This window comes from Xenopus laevis, chromosome 5L (assembly GCF_017654675.1).
Source record: "Xenopus laevis strain J_2021 chromosome 5L, Xenopus_laevis_v10.1, whole genome shotgun sequence".
Classification (NCBI taxonomy): Eukaryota; Metazoa; Chordata; class Amphibia; order Anura; family Pipidae; genus Xenopus; species Xenopus laevis.
The window spans coordinates 139,978,178-140,001,073 of NC_054379.1; the positions used below are offsets into that span (position 1 = coordinate 139,978,178).

General features: G+C 38.3%; 1 protein-coding gene across 1 annotated transcript in view; it reads right to left on the reverse strand.

Annotated features, from left to right (window-relative positions):
- Positions 1-202: 202 nt before the first annotated feature.
- The window catches only part of slco2a1.L (solute carrier organic anion transporter family member 2A1 L homeolog), a 29,743-nt gene continuing 7,049 nt past the window's right edge, over positions 203-22,896 (reverse strand). The window contains 13 exon segments of the mRNA NM_001089868.1: positions 203-1,079; positions 1,706-1,829; positions 1,976-2,040; positions 2,127-2,296; positions 5,044-5,191; positions 5,529-5,727; positions 8,036-8,200; positions 9,178-9,259; positions 10,104-10,237; positions 10,358-10,456; positions 10,544-10,768; positions 11,749-11,911; positions 12,022-12,159. Coding sequence (NP_001083337.1) covers positions 959-1,079; positions 1,706-1,829; positions 1,976-2,040; positions 2,127-2,296; positions 5,044-5,191; positions 5,529-5,727; positions 8,036-8,200; positions 9,178-9,259; positions 10,104-10,237; positions 10,358-10,456; positions 10,544-10,768; positions 11,749-11,911; positions 12,022-12,159 — 1,833 coding nt within the window. The 3' untranslated portion in view covers positions 203-958.

The following is a 22,896-nucleotide window of genomic DNA, read 5'->3' on the forward strand; positions in this document are numbered from 1 at the left end:
GACTTTGCAAGCGTCAACCAGCAGGGATCCATTCAACCAGTAAGGATCCATTCAACCAGCAGGGATCCATTCAACAAGCAGGGATCAACTGCTTGCGTCAGGCTAACTCCATCACTTTTACGTGATTAATAACATTTATTGGATATTTCTACCCTACTGGCATCATCATAGAGAAATGAAAAATAAGATATTGATATTGCAATTGTGTATAAATACCAGTGTTAATTGGAAATGCAATTTCATATACAAAGCCATAGGTGGATACAAAAAAAAAATCACATATTTAAATGAATGATAGGATTGCTAGAAATCATAGAAACAAATTCTTCAATGAAAATTTATGATACAATGATATTTACTGGCCTATTGTCCAATGCAAAATAGATAAGTCGGAGTCTCCCTAAATCAGCTTATAGGAGCACACTCAACGATGAGGTTGAACGTCTTAAAGCAACAGTTGCTGTAAATCAGCTTGAATATATCAGGGGGAATTGTCTCAGATCCTCCTGTACAGTAGCATTTGTTTTGGGGTATAAAGGTCATTAATACAAAAATGGTGCTTGGACCAGAAACAGTGATTCCTGTAGCTTGATTGCAGATACAACCAAGGTTGAAAGTCTTCTAGCAGAAGGGTTAAATACTGTATTTGGGTTCTGAACTTCATCTCAGTCTGTGTTTGAATGCAGAGCTGTAGGAAAGCATGTTGGTATATACATGATATTGCATCATACAAAAGGTTTCCTAACACATGCTGCATGATCTACATTTGGCTTGCCATCCCGAATATGTCCTTGAAAGGGTGATTCGGGTCCAGCTGGCCCAATATCAGCCTCGGTGGTGTGACTTGCATTGATAGAAGAGGCTCTGGAATGATGAGTATTGACTGCTCCCTGAGGAAGAGAGTTTTGGGGTGGGGTACAACATTGGAAGCCAAGAGTCTCTGGATACTGTATTATGCCTATGCCATGCCAGATTCTTTTTCTTGCACATTGTATTCCTTGCGCTTGTTCACCTTCCAGGCTATAACACACAATAACAATATCCCTAGAATTTTGTATCCCATCTGTAGACCAAGATACCTGCAAATAGAGGGTGAGTTGTCATTCTGGAGGAAATGCATTATATTCTTTAGATATACATTTGTTTGATCTCTTATGCAACCATGCAGATGACTACTTATCATGTATTATTCTCCAGAACATGAACTAACAACCTAACAAGCCTTCAGATAACTTCCCAACTACATACGGACTGTCAGACTTCCAGGCCTGTAATTTCCAGGTTGAGACCATTAATGCTTTTTAAATATCTGAATTAGGGTTGTTTTTGAACCCTTGCTACCATATTAGATGAAAAAAATAGAAATAATGGCCTGGCTAGTACTGAACAAACCTCTCTTAGTACTCGTGGGTGTATGTGACCAACCAAAATATTTCTATTTTTAAATAGAGACACACAGGGCTGCCATCAGGGTCCTCAAGTGGCCTAATAATTAAGCTCCCTTTGGGAAGGGTCCTGCTAACTTGGTAGTATAGGCACCATGATTAGTGATTTAAGAAACAGATAAATCATTCAACTCTTGGATAACTGATAACTGATGAGTTATCTCCTGATAACTCATAAATATTCCATGCAAGTATCACTCCAAACACTAATAAAGCAGAACCCAGTAGTGCTATTTAACTGCAAATCCCTTTTGAGTCACCTGTTACGTAGAAGATCATTATTATAATATCTGCACGCCCCTCTCGTTCCGGTACAGGATTGATCCCACACAAGGCAAGTTGAGTCAATGACAAGTCCAAAGAGCGCTGGAGCGGGCAACCAGGCTGTTGAACACACAAAGTGGGATTTAGTAGAGGGATTTAATTTATGGATGAACATTGTTTTACATGTTCTTGTTTACAGATGATCGAATGTGAATACTAATTATTTCTAGATGGAAATCAAAATGTTGATGGGGGCTTTTACTCACCTAAAAACCTCATTAGAAGGAACTGAACTCCAATCGCAAAGGATTTTTCATCCTGTTGCACAACCCTGTTAAAAGAGAAGTGGTCATTTCAAAGAAAGAGAATTTATTCAGCTAGATTGGGTTTATGTAAGTACTATGTGCCGAGGCCTACCGTAACACCATCATATACAGGGGGTTGTGTGTCAGACAGGCAATGAGACCAGCAAAGGAGATAAGGAACATGACGGGCAGCAGAAGGTGAGAGCAACTAGTAGGGCAGGATCCTGTCTTCGCCGTCCCTTCCCCAGAAATGTCAGCGACGCAAGAGCAGTTCTGATACATCTACACAGAGCAATGAAAACAAAAGGAGAGAATGAGTCATGCCTTGTTCTTGTAACTGAGACATCTATGGCTTTGCCAACAAAACCTAATGTCAGCGTATTTCATTATAAGCCATTCTAGTATTGCAAGAGCAAGTTTTAAGATGTGTATAAACAACTAGGATTAATGATGCACAAGTCTCTCTGTGTAGTACAACATACTGGCAGTGGCATGAATTCAAAATTGGCAACAAGCCTGTCTCATAAACTTGGTGACATAGAGAAGTTACTGGGTCCCACAGCAAAATCAATTTTTCTTAACTTTAAGAATGAAACATTTTTTCACAAACATATATTGAAACTGCTTATCAGTCAGTGTACTCAGCACAACAGAAAGAGGAGAACTATAACTACCAAGCTGTTCTACCGCTGTACATCTCCAAAGCTATACAATGTACATGGAAATCTTGGGAGGAATCCTTTTTCGCAGGGTTCATTTTGCTTGGAGTGAGGAAGGTATCCTCTCAACCAAAATCCTTTTCTTTTGCTTTGAATATGGTAAATTGAACATCATTGTTTTCTCAAAGGTCCGCGGCTAGATGGTATTCATCCCAGGGTAATTAGCGAGCTTAGCTCTGTGATTGCCAAACCTCTTTACTTAATTTTTCAGGATTCATTGAGATCTGGCGAATTGCTAATGTGGTGCCTCTATTTAAAAAAGGATCCCGTTCTCAGCCTCAAAACTATAGGCCAGTAGTCTGACGTCAGTGGTAGGAAAGCTTTTCGAAGGGTTAATAAAGGATAAGATACTGAACTTCATTGCAAATCATAATACTATGAGTTTGTGGCAGCATGGTTTTATGCATAATAGATCTTGCCAGACTAAATTAATTTCTTTTTATGAGAAGGTAAGTAGAGACCTCGATTCTAGGGTGGCAGTGGATGTGATTTACTTAGACTTTGCTAAAGCATTGGATACAGTGCCACACAAAAGGTTACTGGAATGTTGGCCTGGAACATAGTATTTGTACCTGGATAGAGAACTGGCTAAAAGATAGACAACAAAGAGTGGTGGTAAATGGAACATTTTCTAATTGGACCAGTGTTGTTAGTGGAGTACCGCAGGGCTCTGTACTAGGTCCCTTGCTTTTCAACTTGTTTATTAATGACCTGGAGGTTGGCATTGAAAGTACTGTTTCTATTTTTGCAGATGATACTAAATTGTGCAGAACTGTAGGTTCCATGCAGGATGCTGCCACTTTGCAGAGTGATTTGTCTAAGTTGGAAAAATGGGCAGCAAACTGGAAAATGAGGTTCAATGTTGATAAATGCAAGGTTATGCACTTTGGCAAAAATAAATGCAAGTTATACACTAAATGTGTTGGGAGTTTCCTTAAATGAGAAGGATCTAGGGGTTTTTGTAGATAACAAGTTGTCTAATTCTGGGCAGTGTCATTCTGTGGCTACTAAAGCAAATAAAGTTCTGTCTTGCATAAAAAAGGTCATTAACTCAAGGGATGAAAACATAATTCCCTGGTAAGGCCTCATCTGGAGTATGCAGTTCAGTTTTGGACTCCAGTCCTTAAGAGGGATATAAATGAGCTGGAGAGAGTGCAGAGACTAAGTGCAACTAAATTGTTTAGTGGGATGGAAGACATAAATTATGAGGGGAGACTGTCAAGGCGCTTGCGAGGGGACATTATAGACAAATAGCAGGGGACCTTTTTACCCATAAAGTGGATCACCGTACCAGAGGCCACCCCTTTAGACTAGAAGAAAAGAACTTTCATTTGAAGCAACGTAGGGGGTTCTTCACAGTCAGGACAGTGAGGTTGTGGAATGCACTGCTGGGTGATGTTGTGATGCTGATTCAGTTAATGACTTTAAGAATGGCTTGGATGATTTTTTGGACAGACATAATATCAAAGGCTATTGTGATACTAAACTCTATAGTTAGTATAGGTATGGGTATATAGAATTTAATCAAAAGTAGAGAGGGGTGTGTGTATGGATGCTGGGTTTTCATTTGGAGGGGTTGAACTTGATGGACTTTGTCTTTTTTCAACCCAATTTAACTATGTAACTATGTAACTGAATTTGCTTGTACAGGTAAGGGACCTGTTATCCAGAATGCTTTGGACCAGGGGCTTTCCAGATAATGGATCTTTCCTTAATTTGTATCTTCAAGTCTACTAGAAAATCATGAAAGCATTAAATAAGCCCAATGGGCTGGTTCTGTTATTTATAAGGGTTAATTATATCTTAATTTGGATCAAGTACAAGGTACTGTTTTACTATTACAGAGAAAAAGCTAATCGGATTTAGAAATTTGGATTATTTGGATAAATTGGAGTCTATGGGAGATGGCCTTTCCATAATTTGGAACTTTCTGGTTAACGGGTTTCCGGATAATGGATCCCATACCTGTACAAGTATCATCATATTGAAATAGCATGTTTCATTTCTTTAAGCAAATTATCCGTTCATTAGTGATGGGCGAATTTCTCCTGGTGAAAAATTAGTGAAACACGCCGGTGTTAAAGTCAATGGGCGTCCAAATAGTGTTGACGCGCAGAGATTTTGACGCAAGCGACTTTCCGGACGCGCGGGCAAAATTTTTTGACACAGTCAAATTTTTACGAATGTATTCGAATGCGGAAATTCGCTGTGAATTTGCGCCAGGTAAATTTATGCTCCCATCACTACTGCTCACTCAAGTAATGACTGGGATTCTGTATGTATATGACCAGCCATAAAAAAGAAACTCACCCTAAGTTTCTCTGATGATGTTTCATTGAGTGATCTACATCCTGCGTGACATGGAGACAGATATTCCACTCCGTTAGACCCACACACCGGTTGGAAGGCATATTCTGGGCATGCACATTGCGAGGTACAGTTGGAGAGAGTGTTTCCACTGCAAAGTATTAGAAACCTTACATTAGACTACATAGAATACTATTCTTCCATATTTATCCTATTTGTAGAAATTGAGGAAGACAATTTTAGTTATTATTACGTTGTAGAAGTAAATATAGCCTTACTTATTTTACTTCTCCTTATATATTATATTTAATTTCTCTTTCCTCTAGAAGTGGCATGCTACCCAGCAATTGATTCCTTGCTCTGTCTTGCAGGGATAAAAGAGGACTAAGCAATGAAGAAATTCTGGCCTATACCTTTTGCTTGTCTTCTATGCCACAGTGGTTGTATTTTCTGAAATATAGCATATTTAAAAGCAATAATCATCTTACCTTGGTGAGTGCTTGGTAATTCCCATCTCTAGCGCCTGTGTTGAGCAGCCCATGAAGAAAAGAGGAACACAGAGCATAATGGAAAGAAGAAGGATTGCCAGAGCAAAACGAGGAATGACTTGCAGGGAGATACAAAACCTCTTCATAATGATTCCACCTATCAACATTCCCAGAGCGGCCGATGGCAGATTTACTGCTCCTTTAGAAGACAAAAGCAGCAAAATGTGCTGTTTATTTTACTTAAAATAGCAGAAAGGTTGAATACGATCTTTATTTCTCAGTAACACTTCTACAAACATATTGTGATAGTAAAAAAATGCTTTGGTTTATTTATTAAGGGAGTCACTGTTTACAATGTTGGAACAACTTTCCCAATAACACTGCTATTGAAGGCACACAGGTAACTAGTATATATCAACCATAGCTAGAGTACATCTAGTGATATATCAACCATAGCTAGAGTACATCTAGTGATATATCAACCATAGCTAGAGTATATCATGCACCTCTTGCACCTACCATCTGCCCTATGGCAAGCTCTAACTACAGTTACACAAGCAGATATGCAAAACACTCTAAGTTGTACCCAGCAGATATTTAAGGGTTATTTACTAAACTCTGAATGCAAAAATCACAAAAAATTTTGATTTTTTTTTTATATAAAATCGTACTTTAAAAAAAAGCACACATTTTCGGAATTTATTAAACCCCGAGGATGGGAAAAGTCCGAATCTGAAAATCGGGCATCTCAAACCTGTCAAGGTTACATATAAGTCAATGGGAGGAGTCCCAATGATTTTTTTGATGTGCGCTGGGTTTTTTGGCAATCCCCCGAAGTTTTCAGGTGAAAAATCTGAAAAAATCTTGAGAATCGGATGAAAAATCCCAAAAAATCGTGAAAATCTGATTTTTCACTATTTTTTCAGTTATTTTCCCACAAACAAAATTTTCGGGAAAGTGTTTTAATAAATAAGACCAAAAACCCATGCGGATCTGGTCAGAGTTTTTTTTCAGAAAATATTGAGATAAATTCAAATTTTGATAAAAATTCATAAAATTGCTTGAACTTATCAATTACACTGCATCTGCTGATTGGCCTGTCATATCACAGCATATAGCAAATATTTCTTGCTTTATAAACAATATGTGGCCCAAGTTTGACACTTATCAGCCCATAATCCACAATCCTGATTTGGCTTTTGTATATTTTCAGATTTGGGATTAATGATGGAGGAAGTATAATATGGAGAAAGCTTAACTGTTACATACATAGGTGCACATTTACTAATGATCGAATATCGAGGGTTAATTAACCCTCGATATTCGACCCTCGAATATAAATCCTTCGACTTAGAATATGCTATTCGTTCGGTCGAACGATCGAAGGAATAATCGTTTGATCGAATGATTAAATCCTTCGAATTGAACCATTCAAAAGATTTTAATCCATTGATCGAACGATTTTCCTTCGATCAGAAATTGGCTAGAAAGCCTATGGGGACCTTCCCCATAGGCTAATATTGATGCTCGTTAGGTTTCAGGTGACGAAGTAGGTGGTCGAAGTTTTTTTTAAAGAGACAGTACTTCGACTATCGGATGGTCGCATATTCGAACGATTTTTAGTTTGATTCTTTCGATTCTAAGTCGTAGTCGAAGGTCGAAGTAGCCAATTCGATGGTCGAAGTAGCCAAAAAAAACATTTGAAATTCAAAGTTTTTTTCCTTCTAATCCTTCACTCGAGCTAAGTAAATGTGCCCCATAATGTATACAAGTACAGGTATGGGACCTGTTATCCAAAATGCTTGAGACCTGGGCAGTGTCAGACTGGGATACCAGGGGCCCACTTTCCAAACTATTGTACCTAGTCTCTTTTCTCCACATACTATACTCTATTCTTCCATTTCCAAGAAATAGGGAATGATCATGAAATAGGCCAAATGGTTAGAAGCAAGAGGCCCACCTGGGCCCACCGGGAGTTTTTCTGGTAGCCCGGTGGGCCAGTCCAACACTGGACCTGGGGTTTTCTGGATAACGTATCTTTCCGTAATTTGGATCTTCATACCTTAAGCCTACTAGAAAATCACGTAAACTTTAAATAAACCCAACAGGCTGCTTTGCTACCTAAGGATAGCAAGGATTAATTATATCTTAGTTTGTATCAAGTACAAGGTACTGTTTTACTATTACAGAGAAAAAGGAAATTATTTTTAGTAGTGTGCAACAAAAAAAGGGCAGTTTTTGATTGACCTGTAATATGCCCCCTATACTCATACTTTTTACCATCAAGGTAAAAGTACATTGACTAATCAGTGAATTCCTAGTCCTTTGCTAATGTCTGCTAGTTTTTAAGATTTTTATGTAAATGCTGCATCTTAGATACTATTCATCTGATCCCTGGCTACTTGATAAGCACAGTCGTTTGGAGACTAAACTAGAGATCACAATATTCCATATCAATGTATCTGTTCCCATCACCTCTATAGGGCTTATATTCGGTTTCCACTAACCAATAAGAAAGTTGGCATAGGAAGTGCTTGAGCTGTATTGCTTTTCCAAAAATTTGTTGAGGAAAGTAGACAAGGCGGCGATGACCGAGGAGAAACTGCACTGGCACAGGACCAACATCAGAAAGATTGGATTCGTGAACAGCCGTGCGAAATACCGAGGAAACTCTGCCACAGAAAGAGAGGCGTGCATTTTTAAAAATGGAATCAGAGTTAACACCCTAAGACATTCTGTAGCTCTAGGGAGTCGTTACATTAGGATAATGTTCTTCAAATTAATTCTCAACCAGACCTCTGTACGGCAAGAGTAAATATCTTGTAGATGTGTGAGTCAGTTCTAAATTTAACCATGCATTCATGTAAATTGACTCATGTTTTCACAAAGGGTTTTTCCCTAGATATTGATATCAACGCTCCAGTCATTGCCAATCAGGTTGGAGTGTAAAGCAAGAAGCCAAGAGCTAAATATGGGAGAACATTGTTTCTCAGAACTCAATGTCTTTGTTGTGCCAGGAAAGTATACCACAAAATGAGTGCTGTCCCCAAATAACTACAGACCTGGCATGGCATGTTATATACTAAAAGACCATACAGTATATCTGCAGCAGGCTGCACTTCTAAAGATCAAAACAGTAAAAAAAAGTATGATTGTGTCTGTATGAAAGATGTTTACTTTCCTGGAAGTTTGCAATGATTATTCAGTTAGAAATAAAAGCAACACCCTTCCTGAGTTTTTTTCTGATGTATTGCTTATTCATGCTTTCCAAGAACATCTGATTGAAGTATATTTCCCTTAATCATGCACTCTCTGCCATAACTTTACCAGCATTGCGTTTCCTTTATTGTGTGTGTGTGACTTACGAGTGCTATATATTAATTATATACTGGAGATCTTTTTGTGTCAACAGCTCCTGGGATTATCCAACCACTTCTATCAACAGGAATCATTGCAAATGCATAATTCTAGTTAATTCTTATTTACACTAACAAAAAGGAAACAGTGCATTCAGCAAGGAAATGTATCGGCAGGGACTACAAAAGGGCAGAGTCCATCATTTTAGGGAGTCAAGCAATGAATGGCCTCTGAGCTCAGCCTTTCCTGTGCTTTGGTTATCGTGATGCCCCCTGAAGTGCTGTCTCCTTACTCTTTATAAAGTTGGTCAGAGAACCTTCTTCTGCTTTAACGTCTGGTGTCTTTCTCAGGACATTCTGCTCCGGTGATGGCTTCTGGTAGAAAAAATAGAAATAGGAAAAATAAATAGCACAGGAATCAGGCACAATAGTCGTAACAGGGATTCTTCCTTTAAAAATCCACATATATTAGATTAGTCATTGTATCTGAACATGGTTTATGGAGAGTTCATTAACTTTAAAAACATTAGTTCTTTTGCATGCTTTTTTGAAAAAGTTAACTGTTTAATACAGAGACGTATTTAGGGATAGGTGACAAGTTATATATATGGAAACGTCGGAATTGTAGAGTCAGGAATACCAGGTAAAGTAGGGCATGGTGCCAACAGTTGGGCAAAATGGAGACATTGAGAGTAAAATGGCAACTTGATACTTCACATCAGCATTGACCAACTTGCATTCATTCAGTTATTCCAAGTACCCGCTCACATCAGATGAGTCTTAGGTAGGAAAGTTCTTCTTTGTATAAGTAATTGAACACACCAAATATGTTTTTCTATGTGAATACTAAATACAGCCCTGATAATATCTTAGCCCCGTGCACTATATTGCCTCCATAAAATGTTTGTCTTTAAAAAGTAAATCAATTACATATTAGAGTGTGGGCTTTAGTCTGTCTGGGTTCCAAAAGGTTCATTTGTGCAGGTGACTGAAGATTGTATGTTGAGATACTTATCACAAAAAATTTTATTAAACCTTGAAATATTTCGTAAAATAAATCCCTAGTGATATATTTTATATAATATTTGTGATATCTAGAGCTATATTAATTTCTATTTTCTATATCATTTTGTCTCCAAGGGTATTACATGGCATTTCTTCTAAAAATGTCCCAAAAAGACTGTCTTGTTTTTTATGGTATTCCACAACCAATATTCACCTCATTTCTCAGCATTTCCCGTGGGAAGAAGAAATATGGGATAGAAGTGATCACCAGGCAGCCTGAAGCAATGAGAAGGCCAAGCCACCAGGCACCTATCCAGCGAGGGTCTGCTACTGTCAGATCCACATGCTCTGTAAATGAAATGCAAAGTATCCTCAGGGAATGCTGTTGATTATATTAGTTGCATGTCCTTTTCCTCATGAATGATGGAAAACATTCCTGAATTATTCACTGTGCATTCATGCACTTACCAAGATTCACTCTTCCAATGTCCACAAACATCCTCAGGACCACAGAGCCAAGAAGATATCCAAACGCAGGGCCAAACACAGCCACTGAAAACAGGATGGCTACAAAGAAAAGGATGTCATTGCTGGGCACCAAATGGTATCAAGTTTAAAGCCATGGCTCGTCTTTAGACCTATAAAAATGCATACCGATATATAAAGCAGAATTGTTTGGTTCAGCAAAATCATCCACGTAGGAGATGCCAAAAGGCTGTATGGGAACAGTACCAATGCCAGCCAGCAGCTGCCCCACCACCATTATTGCCCACATGCTGGTGCCCCCATTGTTGGTCGTCGTTGATACGTGCTGGCCTTGTGTCTTACAATGAGAAGTCCTGTTCTCTTCAGTGCACAGTAGAATTTGACTTTTGTTGCCTGTCCAAAAAATACAAAATCGTTAGTGTACCTGAAATATGAAAAGACTCTGGTTATTGATTGTTGGCATTATTTTATACGTAATAGTATTAAGTGTTCTGAATTTATTGGATTTAAAGTATGGTATGGAACCAGTTATCTAGAATGCTTGGTGACTAGGGTTTTCCAGGTAACAAAAGTTGGATCTTCATAACTTACTCTACTACAAAATCATGTAAACATTAATGGGAAAACATGTTTTTTTCAAAACACACCAGTTAATAGTGCTGCTCCAGTCGAATTATGACCTGAAATCCATTTTTCAAATGAACAATCTTGAAAGATTCAATCTTGAAATCAGACATGGGGCTAGACATATTGTCAGTTTCCCAGCTGCCCCAGTCACGTGACTTGTGCTCTGATAAACTTCAGTCACTCTTTACTGCTGTACTGCAAGTTGGAGTGATATCACCACCTCCCTTTCACCCCCCAGCAGCCAAACAAAAGAACAATGGGAAGGTAACCAGATAGCAGCTCCCTAACACAAGATAACAGCTTCCTGGTAGATCTAAGAACAACACTCAATAGTAAAAGCCAAGTCCCACTGAGACTGATTCAGAGAGATAACAGCCTGCCAGAAAGTAGTTCCATCCTAAAGTGCAGGCACAAGTCACATGACTGGGGGCAGCTGGCAAACTGACAATATGTCAAACCCAATAGACTGGTTTTGCTTCCAATAAGGATTAATTATATCTTAGTTTGGATCAAGTACAAGATGCTGTTTTATTATAACAGAGAAAAAGGAAATACAATTTCAAAATTTGGTTTATTTGGATAAAATGTAGTCTATGAGATATGGCCTTTCCATAATTTGGAGCTTTCTGGATAATGGGTTTGCAGATAACAGATCCCATATTTATCAGAAGATATTGAGGCATTACAATAAAGCTCTGCTGTGTGTTTGCAAGAGACATTTATATGGCTTACCACACATCACTTACCACTATCGAGTGCAGTGAACTGATATTTCTCTGATACAAAATGAGGCACGGTCAGAAGAAACGTCCCCAAGGCCAGTAGAAGACCTCCTACACCAATGACTCGTGGCCTGTGAACTCGGCTTCCAAAATAGCTGACGAAGATGATGAGAACAGCGTTGCTGATCTAAAAACAGAAGAGTAGTGTACAAAGGATATATGCTCATTTTTGTAGGTACATAGAGAAGAGGCAGTGACAGTGGTCGTCATTTACTGAGCCAAGATCTTTCAGCTTACCTCGTGGATACTTGAGAGAAGGCCAGAAGAGGAGCTTGAAAGCCCAAAGCGTTTCTCAATGGTGGTTAGGCAACTTTTAAAGTAAGCACTGTATAAGAGCTGAGAAAGCTGCAGGAGAGCATGGCAAACTACAAACACCTGTAAGAAGAAAATATGGAGAGAGTCAGTAATTCCAACCTGGGACATTCAGTATCACTCTGTGTTTTGACATGATAATAGAAAACTAATTTAAAAACACTATTGCAAAAATATAGAACACGATTGCAATAAAATGGAAAGCTCTACCACCTGAAAAAAATAATCATTCAGCATCTGCATTCATTTGATTAAGGGAAATTGTGTCATAGAAATATTGGTGGGTTAGAGGAAAGATTCTATTGTGAGACTATTTGCCATTGTAGGAATTATCCCACCTAAAGTGGAAGTGCCTTTTGTCTTTTTTCTCTACAAATCTATATCAATTCTTTATTAGGCTGCATATATATAATTTAACCAAAGAAAAGACAAACACACCCCATAGTCTTTCTATTGTGTTACATTTCCATTATAATAAGCAAGCAAGTGGAATGGCCTACTGCATACATCTCCATAGCATTTACAGTTTCAATGAGATGCCTTGTTTGGGTACTAAGCACATTTCTACAGGAATATTAAAGCACATGGTGTCACTTTAAGATTTCAATGTATTATTAATATTTTAATATTTTATTAGAGAGCTTGGCAGGCATCCATTGTGGTATTACTTTCTCTGTTTGTAGATTCTGAAATATATTTAATTAGATCCTTTATCTTTGCAAAATATCTCATGTCAGTTGGTACCAGGGGCAAGTAGCCAAGAGGGTAGAGGCTGATGTTACTGGGTTGTACGACCAGTTGAAAGTGGATGGTCATGACAAAATCAATCACAGCATCAAAGGAAACACAAATGCTTGCTTTTAGATTGTAAAGAGAGATACAGAGATATTCCAAAACCTACAGTATATGTAGCTAGGAACTCCCCAGAACCTAAAACAAAAGGCAAGAATATCTTAAGAATGTAGTGACCATTTAATTGCATGTAGTCTACAAAAAGAAAAAGACATGGAGTGTTATACTACCCTGAGACCACTGAATCTGCCTTAGGTTTTATTGTACACTATAATGAAATAATATTATATAACATCAGTCAAAAACTATTGAGGAAGTAATACTCAAACAAATCCAAAAATAAGCACTTTGATTAAACAATTTCAAGTACAAACAAAAAAAAACCTTTCTATTTATTGTGTCCCCCGTGAAATGTAGCCTCCTCCTGCTCCACCAACCCAAAAAACTCCTTACACTCTCCTGTCATCTATTCATAAGCAGTGCATCCCAAAGAAGGCAAAGAGATGGAAAATAAACCTGGAATAAAGGCATATCTGGTTTGCCATCTTTGGTATTCTGTGTCTTTGGGGGTCACTAGACGGGGGCACCTACCCTAGGCCCACAATTTCTGGGTCCTCACAGTTTAGTAGTTGCATTACTACAGAATCTCCCCTTGCAACCACCAAGGCTGCAAGGCTGGAGAACTATGGCTTGATTCTTAAATAATCTTAAATAGTGTAGTCTCATCCTCAGCTGGTGCATAAAGAAAACAATCTCTTGCTTGCTACAAGAACTGAAAGCAAAGGTATTTGTTAGAATCTGAGCATCACATGGAAAATCTTCAAGATTTAAATTTTCAGTCATCCAGGTAATGGGAATTAAATATCAAATAACTCGTTTTATTTCTAAAAGTCAACTGACTTACAATTTACCTTTTTTTTCTGTTAGAATTATTTGTGGAACCTGAAATCTTTAAAAAAAAATAATAATTTGCCCCGATATAATTAGTAGTGTTTGAAGCCAAAATCATTTTAATAAATTTAGTATATATATATAATATTAAGTATTTTGGTGACTGTGGTATTTTGTAGTGTGATGCCAGTCTGACTCAGAACTACAAACATCTTACTGGCACAACTAGGAATTATGGGACTGTACATGGTAATAGATTAATAGTCCAGTGCTATATAATTTAATAATAACTTCTTAATAAAACTGCTGTTGTCAGAACTTCACCATTATCCACCATGACCTGGTTTTCGATTTGCCATTTGATTTGCATATCTATATGTGAACCAGGAAACACTGTCCCTCTCCTTTACATGGGTAATTAGGGTCCTCCTGTTGTCTGCAGTGTTCAGGTTCATTGCAGCAGGATTCAAACCCTTCTATTAAAATGAAGTAGGCTTTTTGCCACCTGCACCTCAGTGTGCCTAAAATTGATCTGGCAGAACTGGAACAGACAAGTCCAAAGTATTTGGAGAGCCGATGACGCTGAAAAACCTCTGCAAGTACGTGTTGTTGGGATTAGATAACTAAGGCCCATAAAACGATAAAATAACATTGTTATCGAAAACTCAATGGACCAAAAGGTATATCCTGAAAATACAATAGCATAAATAATTAACAAGAAGAATGTTGTACTGAGAAGGGAAATTGTGCATCAAATTAGTAGCTCTACAAAGATGTTCTAGGAGCCAAAGATACTTAGGAAATCACAACAAAGTAATTTGTGGTATCTGAGATCACCCAAACAAAATAAATTGTTTGAAACAGCCTCCATACTGTCGTGGAGGGGTTGTCAACTAAGTGGGAATGAGGCCTTCCAAATGTAGTGGGCCCTTGATTTTCATGGGAGAATATTTTTCAAAAAGAAGACATTATTTTTTAACCTTTTCTTGCAGGCAGGACTGATAGGTATTTAAGAAAGCTGTGCCAGATTCTTCTGTAGTAGGGTCTTCATTCTCAATTTCTCAGAGACAATAATGCTAATGCCAAAAAAATTAAGGAATATATAAAAAGTTCCAGTGTGAGATGTGTGCCACCTAGGATGTTAAACTACAGTGGTTCTCCCACCAGCAGGACTAAAAGCTGTGAAAGGCCCTAAGCACGAGGGCCAATTGGGTGAATGAATTTGCTTTTCCTAATACTCAATGATTAGTGATGGGTGAATTTGCGCCGTTTCGCTTCGGCGGAAAATTTGCGAATTTCCTGCGAAATTAGTGAAAAATTCGCGAAACGGCGCTGGTGTCTCGTTTTTGATGCCGGCTCCCGTTTTTGACGCCAGTGCCTGTTTTTTTTATGCCGGTGCCCGTTTTTGACGCCGGCGTCCGTTTTGGCGGAAAAAATAAAAAAATTTTGATGCTGGCAAATTTTTTCGTGCGAATGTTCGCGGGTGTTTCGCGAATTTATTCGCTGGCGGCGAATCGCGCAAATTCGCTCCTGCCGAATAAATTCGCCCATCACTATCAATGATACTATAACAAGGTAAATGTCTTTATATATTATAACTCTAGTATGAGGAATGGGGTCCTGCAAAAAGGGAAGCTTAAAGTCAAAATAACTGAAAACCTCTGCTACATTTTCATTGTGAAATGTTAGTACTTATATTCAAAGAAATCAAACCAGATGCTTAATGACTTCAGTGCTCATGGTGATAGAGAGAAGCCAAATACACCAGTGTCTCCAGTAATATTTATTACAGGGCTGTACTTGGAGGGATCAGAATGAAGACTTTTCCAAAAACTTCCTGTTTCCTCCTGCAGGGAAGGTCCAAGTCAATGTGAAAATAATATTGCAAAGTTGGTGTCCCTTTAGTGAAATAGGCTAGAGTGCCCAAAGCCTGAAATACTCTGCAATAAGTTCTGTTGTTACAATCTTCCTGGTGTACAAATACATTTTAACCTACTAATGAATCTGCCCTACAAAAGCTTTTAAACAAGGTTTACTGGCACCCAAATGTTCCCCTCGAAAAGCTAACATTTTTAATTCCAAACACATGTGCAGTGCCATTATTGTGAAATTACCCCACAAAAATTGGCGAGTGGTCAAAATATGCTGGCATTTCTATGTTGGTTCAAATCTGCGAGAATTGTAGCATAAAAAAATACACAAGATAAATTGTTGGTGTTAGTGTCTAATGAAGCTTGGGAACAGCAAGTCCCAGGAAGAGGAAATCTGTGAATGTCACTCAAATGGTTGTACATTTTGTCAGGGCATGTGACCTTTTGACAGCTCTGCTACGGAATTCACATTGGCTGTGAATGTGTTTTACAGCAGGCAAGATTGTTCCTGTTTTGTTAATTTTTTTAAACTTGTTCTTTCTATGGCATTACCTTATATGAACTCTGGGCCAGATGAACGTTTCTTTTTACCCTTTATTTCCCACTGCTTCCTAGCGCAACATGTTGTGAGAACAGAAGAACAGTGTGCAGCATGGGGGTTTTATTACTAAAAGTACCTTAATGTATGTACAGGAATTTGTTGCAGAAAAACAAATTAGGTATAATAGTGTTTAAAGATAAGTGGATTGAGTGAGGCCTAACAAAAACCTCAAATTATGAACCGACACAGCAAAAACTGTAGGTGTTCTACCATAAGTGGCAGGTAAAAAATGGCCTCTGTCGTGAAATCACAAGGCATAAAATGGCAGGATTTTCTTTAGATCCAGTGGGCTTTGGAGTTGAATGTCATTCTCAGTACAAGTAAGAAGTTTGCTTCTAGCCTTCTTTGGAGCCTTCAAAATTATGGAGTTAGTTGGTGTGGCAAGCGACAGAGGAGAAGTTAAAGTGTCTGCTTAAAGAATCAGAGAGTGAAGCTATTAATAAGGAGACTGAATCCAGACCAGCTCGATAAGGGGAAATGGATCCTGTTGTCAGTAGTGGATTCCACAATATGACTGGTTGCTCTAGGGTTGTGCTCCACAACCAGTTTCTTGTGAATTCACAAACCCATTGGATGTTACTCCCAATGGCCTTAATCCATGTGCGTATTTTTGAATTCCTGGTTTGAAGGCAAGCTTTAATTGCATACAAACCATGTGTACTTTCAAAAGAGCCCCCTGCATGCTGCCAGTTCACATAGGAGCTACCAATAGCCAATAGCCGGTTCATATCTGGCACCCCCAGAAAATGTATGTCTTGCTCTCCAACTTCTTTTATATTAGGATGTGCCCCATGGGTAAAAAATGTTGAAGACCCCTCCTCTGGGGCTAGACTGAAGTGTGCAGGACCCTTGCTGATACACACCAACAGATAGGGTTCTTTTGCTTTTCTGGCTTGCTGATCCAGTTAGGTCTGTAGAACAGTGAATGGAAGACAGACTTTTTGTGTAGGGTCATTGAGAAGACAGGATCAATGCAGTAGGAAGATGATTTAAATGCTTGCTTCCTTGCCCAGCTATTTTAGTACTTTGGTGGTTAGCTAATTGGGGATTCTTACATCCACAAAGTCCCAGAGGAAAACCAAACTGATTTGGAATTTTTGGGAAAGAAAGATATAAAATGGGGACAACCAGAAGTGATAAGGTTCTATGGCGTGTTTACGATCTTCAGTTTCAGCAACACCCTGCAAAAGTATTGGATTGTCATGTCCAAGCTGAAAGATTGTATCTGCCTGCGTGTATGTTGATGACTGCATGGGACATGAAACTGAATATGCCAAATGTCCAAACAACCTTTCATTTAACAGCACAGCTGCAAACATTGGCCTGAAAGATTGCAACAATAGAATTAGTATGTCCAGTTGTAAAGTATCCATTTTTTCAGGCCGCAATTCAATTGGTTGGATACCTTGAGGGTTGGCCAGTATATCACAACCTTTGGTCAACTGCCTACTGGAGTCAGAATGCCATCTTTATGAAACAAATGTCATAAATTGAACTTTTATTGAGCAGCAGCAGCAATCTGCTACTTTTTCACAAGATACAATCAAACATTTTTCATTAAGAACAATTAATGGCATTAAATAATATTTTTTTTAGAATGGAATAGTGTACATTAGAGAAGATAAATGCATAGCCATTTTGGTACAATAGGAAGTGGTCAGGAAGACAATGAGATACAGGGGCCTACTTCCTTGTCCCTTCAGGGGGTGTTTGATGTCTTTTTTCCGGACACAAGTGTTTTTTCTATTTTGGGTTATGTGTGAACACAGGCAGCACAAGCACAATCACAAGCAAATCCAAACTAAACAGAATTGGAAATGTGATATCAGCAATGGGAAACCCAAGAGGGGCCAAGAGAAGCAATGGGGATGAAGATAACATTGACGCCAGAAAACATTAGATAATAGTTCAGTCCAATGGGAGGTATTACTAATGCAGTTACTTTACCCAAACCACTTTTAAAGTAATCCCTTTTGCTACAACATAAATGATTATCATGCAAAATGCATCTATATTTATTATCAACTGAGGGTGCCTTGACCATGGTATTTACCAAAGGCATATTTTGCCTCAAGCTGCAAGAAATGATTTTACTTCTATATTTCTCCTATATATTGTTAATTTTTCTGGAAAGAACCCTTAAAAAGGTTCCTTATCCCACATTTTACACAACCCAGGATAAACTTGAGTTATGTTCTCTTCCTGGCAAGAGCTTAATAAACATATGAAATAAGCCCAGGGTAAATAAATAAATATTTATTACTACTATCTTCAAAGAAGAAACTTGATAAAGGACTAAACTGGACCTGAAACTGAAAGGTTACTTCTGTATTGCCAAAAGTGTGCAATAAAGGCATCTTAATTCATTATTATTTGTGGTTCTATTCCAGTTTGATCTTACCGCACTACAAAGAAACGGAAACTAATTGTCATGTTGACTACTTGCTACTTACCATCTTCAAAGAAGGAAATGTATCTGAAACATTCTGAGAATGCTTACAACACTTAGTTCTATGTATGCACTTCACAAAATATTTTTCTGTGTGGGTAGTTGGGAACACGATTTATCATAATTTTATCATCAATGTATGGACGGGGTCAAAAATCATCTGGAAAGTGCAAACACAACACAGTTCCTCTTGCAATGCAATGGGTGCTGAACACATTCTACCAGAATATGCAAACCCCAATGAGACATTATTTCAGGTATACAGACAACAGAGGAGTTTGTGGACTTTTTAAAGGGAAAAGCTTAAGTAAACAAAAAAAAGACTACAAAGTAACACCACCCAACCGGTAAACTTAATATGGGGGTGGATAATAAGTGCTGCTGTATGTCAGAGAGCATTTGCAGTGATGAGTTAGAGAGATATTACAGCTTTTGCCATGAGGGATTTTTTGGGAAAAATGGAGCCCTTTTCAGTGTCCTTTATATTTAAAGGGATCCTGTCATCGGAAAACATGTTTTTTTCAAAACGCATCAGTTAATAGTGCTACTCCAGCAGAATTCTGCACTGAAATCCATTTCTCAAAAGAGCAAACAGATTTTTTTATATTCAATTTTGAAATCTGACATGGGGCTAGACATTTTGTCAATTTCCCAGCTGCCCCTGGTCATGTGACTTGTGCCTGCACTTTAGGAGAGAAATGCTTTCTGGCAGGCTGCTGTTTTTCCTTCTCAATGTAACTGAATGTGTCTCAGTGGGACATGGGTTTTTACTATTGAGTGCTGTTATCTTGTGTTAGGGAACTGTTATCTGGTTACCTTCCCATTGTTCTTTTGTTTGGTTGCTGGAGGGAAAAGGGAGGGGGGTGATATCACTCCAACTTGCAGTACAGCAGTAAAGAGTGATTGAAGTTTATCAGAGCACAAGTCACATGACTTGGGGCAGCTGGGAAATTGACAATATGTCTAGCCCCATGTCAGATTTCAAAAGTAAATATAAAAAAATCTGCTTGTTCTTTTGAGAAATGGATTTCAGTGCAGAATTCTGCTGGAGCAGCACTATTAAACGATTCATTTTGAAAAAAATTTTTTCCCATGACAGTATCCCTTTAAGGTTCAACCATAATTCCCTCTGTCTCTCTATTGTTGCCACTTGCCAGCTTGAGTTGTTTTCTCTATTGGATTCTGTCAGTGCCCTTTTGTTCTTTATTTCTGTTTAACTTTCCCCCTGTCGTATCCCAAGTTTGTAACAAAGGATTTTTTCCAGCTATGTAAAAATAGAGAAACTTTCCCACTTGGAACATTCCAAGTGATCATTAGATAATGATCATCAGATAACATATATGCTGCCAAGAATGCCTGCTACTGGATACTTTGTATACACAGTCACATATTGCTAGATTAAGGCTAATTGATTCTGATTATGTTTAGCTGGAAAGAACTGTTTCTGTTATTCGTTGCAGGGATGGGTCCATTACAGATTCACATAGAGAATTTTATGTTGGTTATTTCGATTTTATAGCACTGTAGTGTGTATCCGTGGCACCAACACGCAGGGCCTCTCTCTGGCATGGGGCAGACATTAATCATATGTTCTTTTATATAATAAGCCTTGATTTAACTTGGCACCTAATGATGCTTTTATGCCAGGGCTGGTAGGAGGTCTCTAATAGGAGATCTCTCCACCAGAGCTAGGGAGAATCCTGCCTGATTTACAGTGTGACTAGGGACTGTAGCACTGAAACTGCAGTAATAAAGAAAATAGGAATGCACCGAATCCACTATTTGGGATTCGGCCAAATCGACGAATGCTTGGTCAAAGATTCGGCCGAATACCGAACCGAATCCAAATCCTAATTTGCATATGCAAATTAGGGGTAGGAAAGGAAAAAGTGGAAACAAATCTTCTTTTATGACGAAAAGTCACGTGATTTCCCTACCCACCCCTAATTTACATATGCAAATTAGGATTCGGATTCGGTTCTGCCAGGCACAAGAATTCAGGCGAATCCGAATCCTGTTGAAAAAGGCCGAATCCTGGATGAATCCCGAACCGAATCCTGGATTCGGTGCATCCCTAAAAGAAAATAAGTGCATGAACACAATGTTCAGTTGGGATTGTGCTGAGATTCTCTTCCCCACCCTGTTTCATATAAAATTTCCACTGTGAATGCATCACAAACAGGCCAAGCACACAGCTTTGTCCACCTGAAACAAATACAATTAATCCTATTGTCAGAGTAAAAATAAAAAAATGCAGAATTATCTACATGAGCAGTCAAAGTTGTATATATTTGTTTAAAAGGAACGTTTGTGTAAAACTGGGTGGCCGTAACTAACAGTTTGCAGTCTAGCTCAGACAAGAGAAGTAGTGTCTTGACAAAATGGAAAAGTAATTGTAACCTACACTGCAAATCCAGTGTGAAATTTCAAACTAGTTTGATCTACTTCATCTCTTTAAAACTAGATATATACAAACCAAAGTCTGCAGGCCTTATTATCAGTTATCAAATTGTATATGATAATTTATGGGAGCACAGAGACCAGCAAAATCAGCAGTATAATATTCCTCTAAGTTGACTGCTTATTTTTAATTCTTGATTTTTAATGCAGGATGAAAAATGTATATGTTTATGGTCTAATTACTAAAAGTTCTCCTTATATATAAATGCTTTAAAGGGGGATTTAGAGTTGCCATTTTTCTAATATTTTACTAGGCTGGCTACAATGCCAACTTGATATTTAAAGGGGTGCTCACCTTTGAGTTAACTTTTGGTATGATGTAGAGATAGATATCTGAGATAATTCTCAATTGGTTTTAATTTTTCATTATTCCTGAGTTATTTATTTCAGCAGCTTTTCAATTTGCAATTTCCATAATTTGGTTGCTAGGGTCCAAATATCCCTAGCAACCATCCATTGATTGGAAAGAGAGACTGAAATATGAATAGAGGACATGAATAGAAATATGACTAATCAAAAGCAGCAATAACAATAAATTTGTAGACATACAGGGCCTTTGTTTTTTAGATGGGGTCAGTGACCCCCATTTGAAAGCTGAAAAGAGTCAGAAAAATTAGATAATAAAGACCAATTGATCAGTTGCCTTGAACTGGCCATTCTATAACATACTGAAAGTTAACTGAAAGGAGAAGGAAAGTCTTTGTGCACTTGGGGGTGCCAAATGTTAGGCACCGGCAAGTGATTGTATTGACTTACCATGTTTTTCTGCTGACAGGGGCACCGGCCCGTGGTTATACAAATGAGCACCATGGAACGATCATCTTCCGTCTTCCTCTTTCTTTACGCGGCTGCGTATGCTCAGTAGAATGAAAAGCCGAACTTTAACTAAAAACTCTGCTTTTTGTTATACTGCGCATGCGTCTGCCCCGGGAAATTTGAAGAAAGAAGAAGCCGGAAGAGACTCGCTCGCTGGAATAACCCCAGGCCGGTGCAGTTTTCTGCTGATAGGAGCACCGGCCCAGGGTTACAGGTAGGTAAATACAATCCAATTGCACAAAGACTTTCCTCCTCCTTGAAAGGTTAACCATTCCTTTTAAAAAAGCTTCTTTTGCCACAAGATGTGTTAGCCCTAGGGCAGATACACAATGTACAGGACTATCCAACGCACAGGTGAAATTGTCATACTTTGTTCAAAAGATTATCTTTAGAGATCGTGTAGCAGAACAACACTCAATATCTAGCTGTTTGTTTCTGAATTTTTCCCTTTTTACTTCCTCTATGTTATGTTGCCTTGCACCCAGCCATTGCACCCTTTAAAGTAATGTGGGAGTGAATCATTTGAACTTGATATTGTTTAATGCAATGTTATTGAGGAGATATAGTAGGTTGTATACATTATAGGGAGGGGAGTACTTGGAGTTTGACCTGGTTGTAAAAGACCTAGTTCCGTGTGTTCCTCTTGCTTAGGTAAAGTTCTCTCGCACCACCTTTATTATCATGAGTAAACAGTTAAGTGGCAGACATTAACCTTTCCCCATTCCCAAGATTCTAAATATGAAATTCCTGTCAAAGTTCAAAAGCAGCTACCTTTGCTTTGCATTAGTCTGTATTTGCTTAAGTACAATAACTGCCTTCTTCCTTTCATTCCGATATATATATTTTCACAATGATTGAATTGATTTCTATTGCTATTCTTGCAAGCTGCCAGTCAGTGTAGATGGGGGCAGGATTTATGG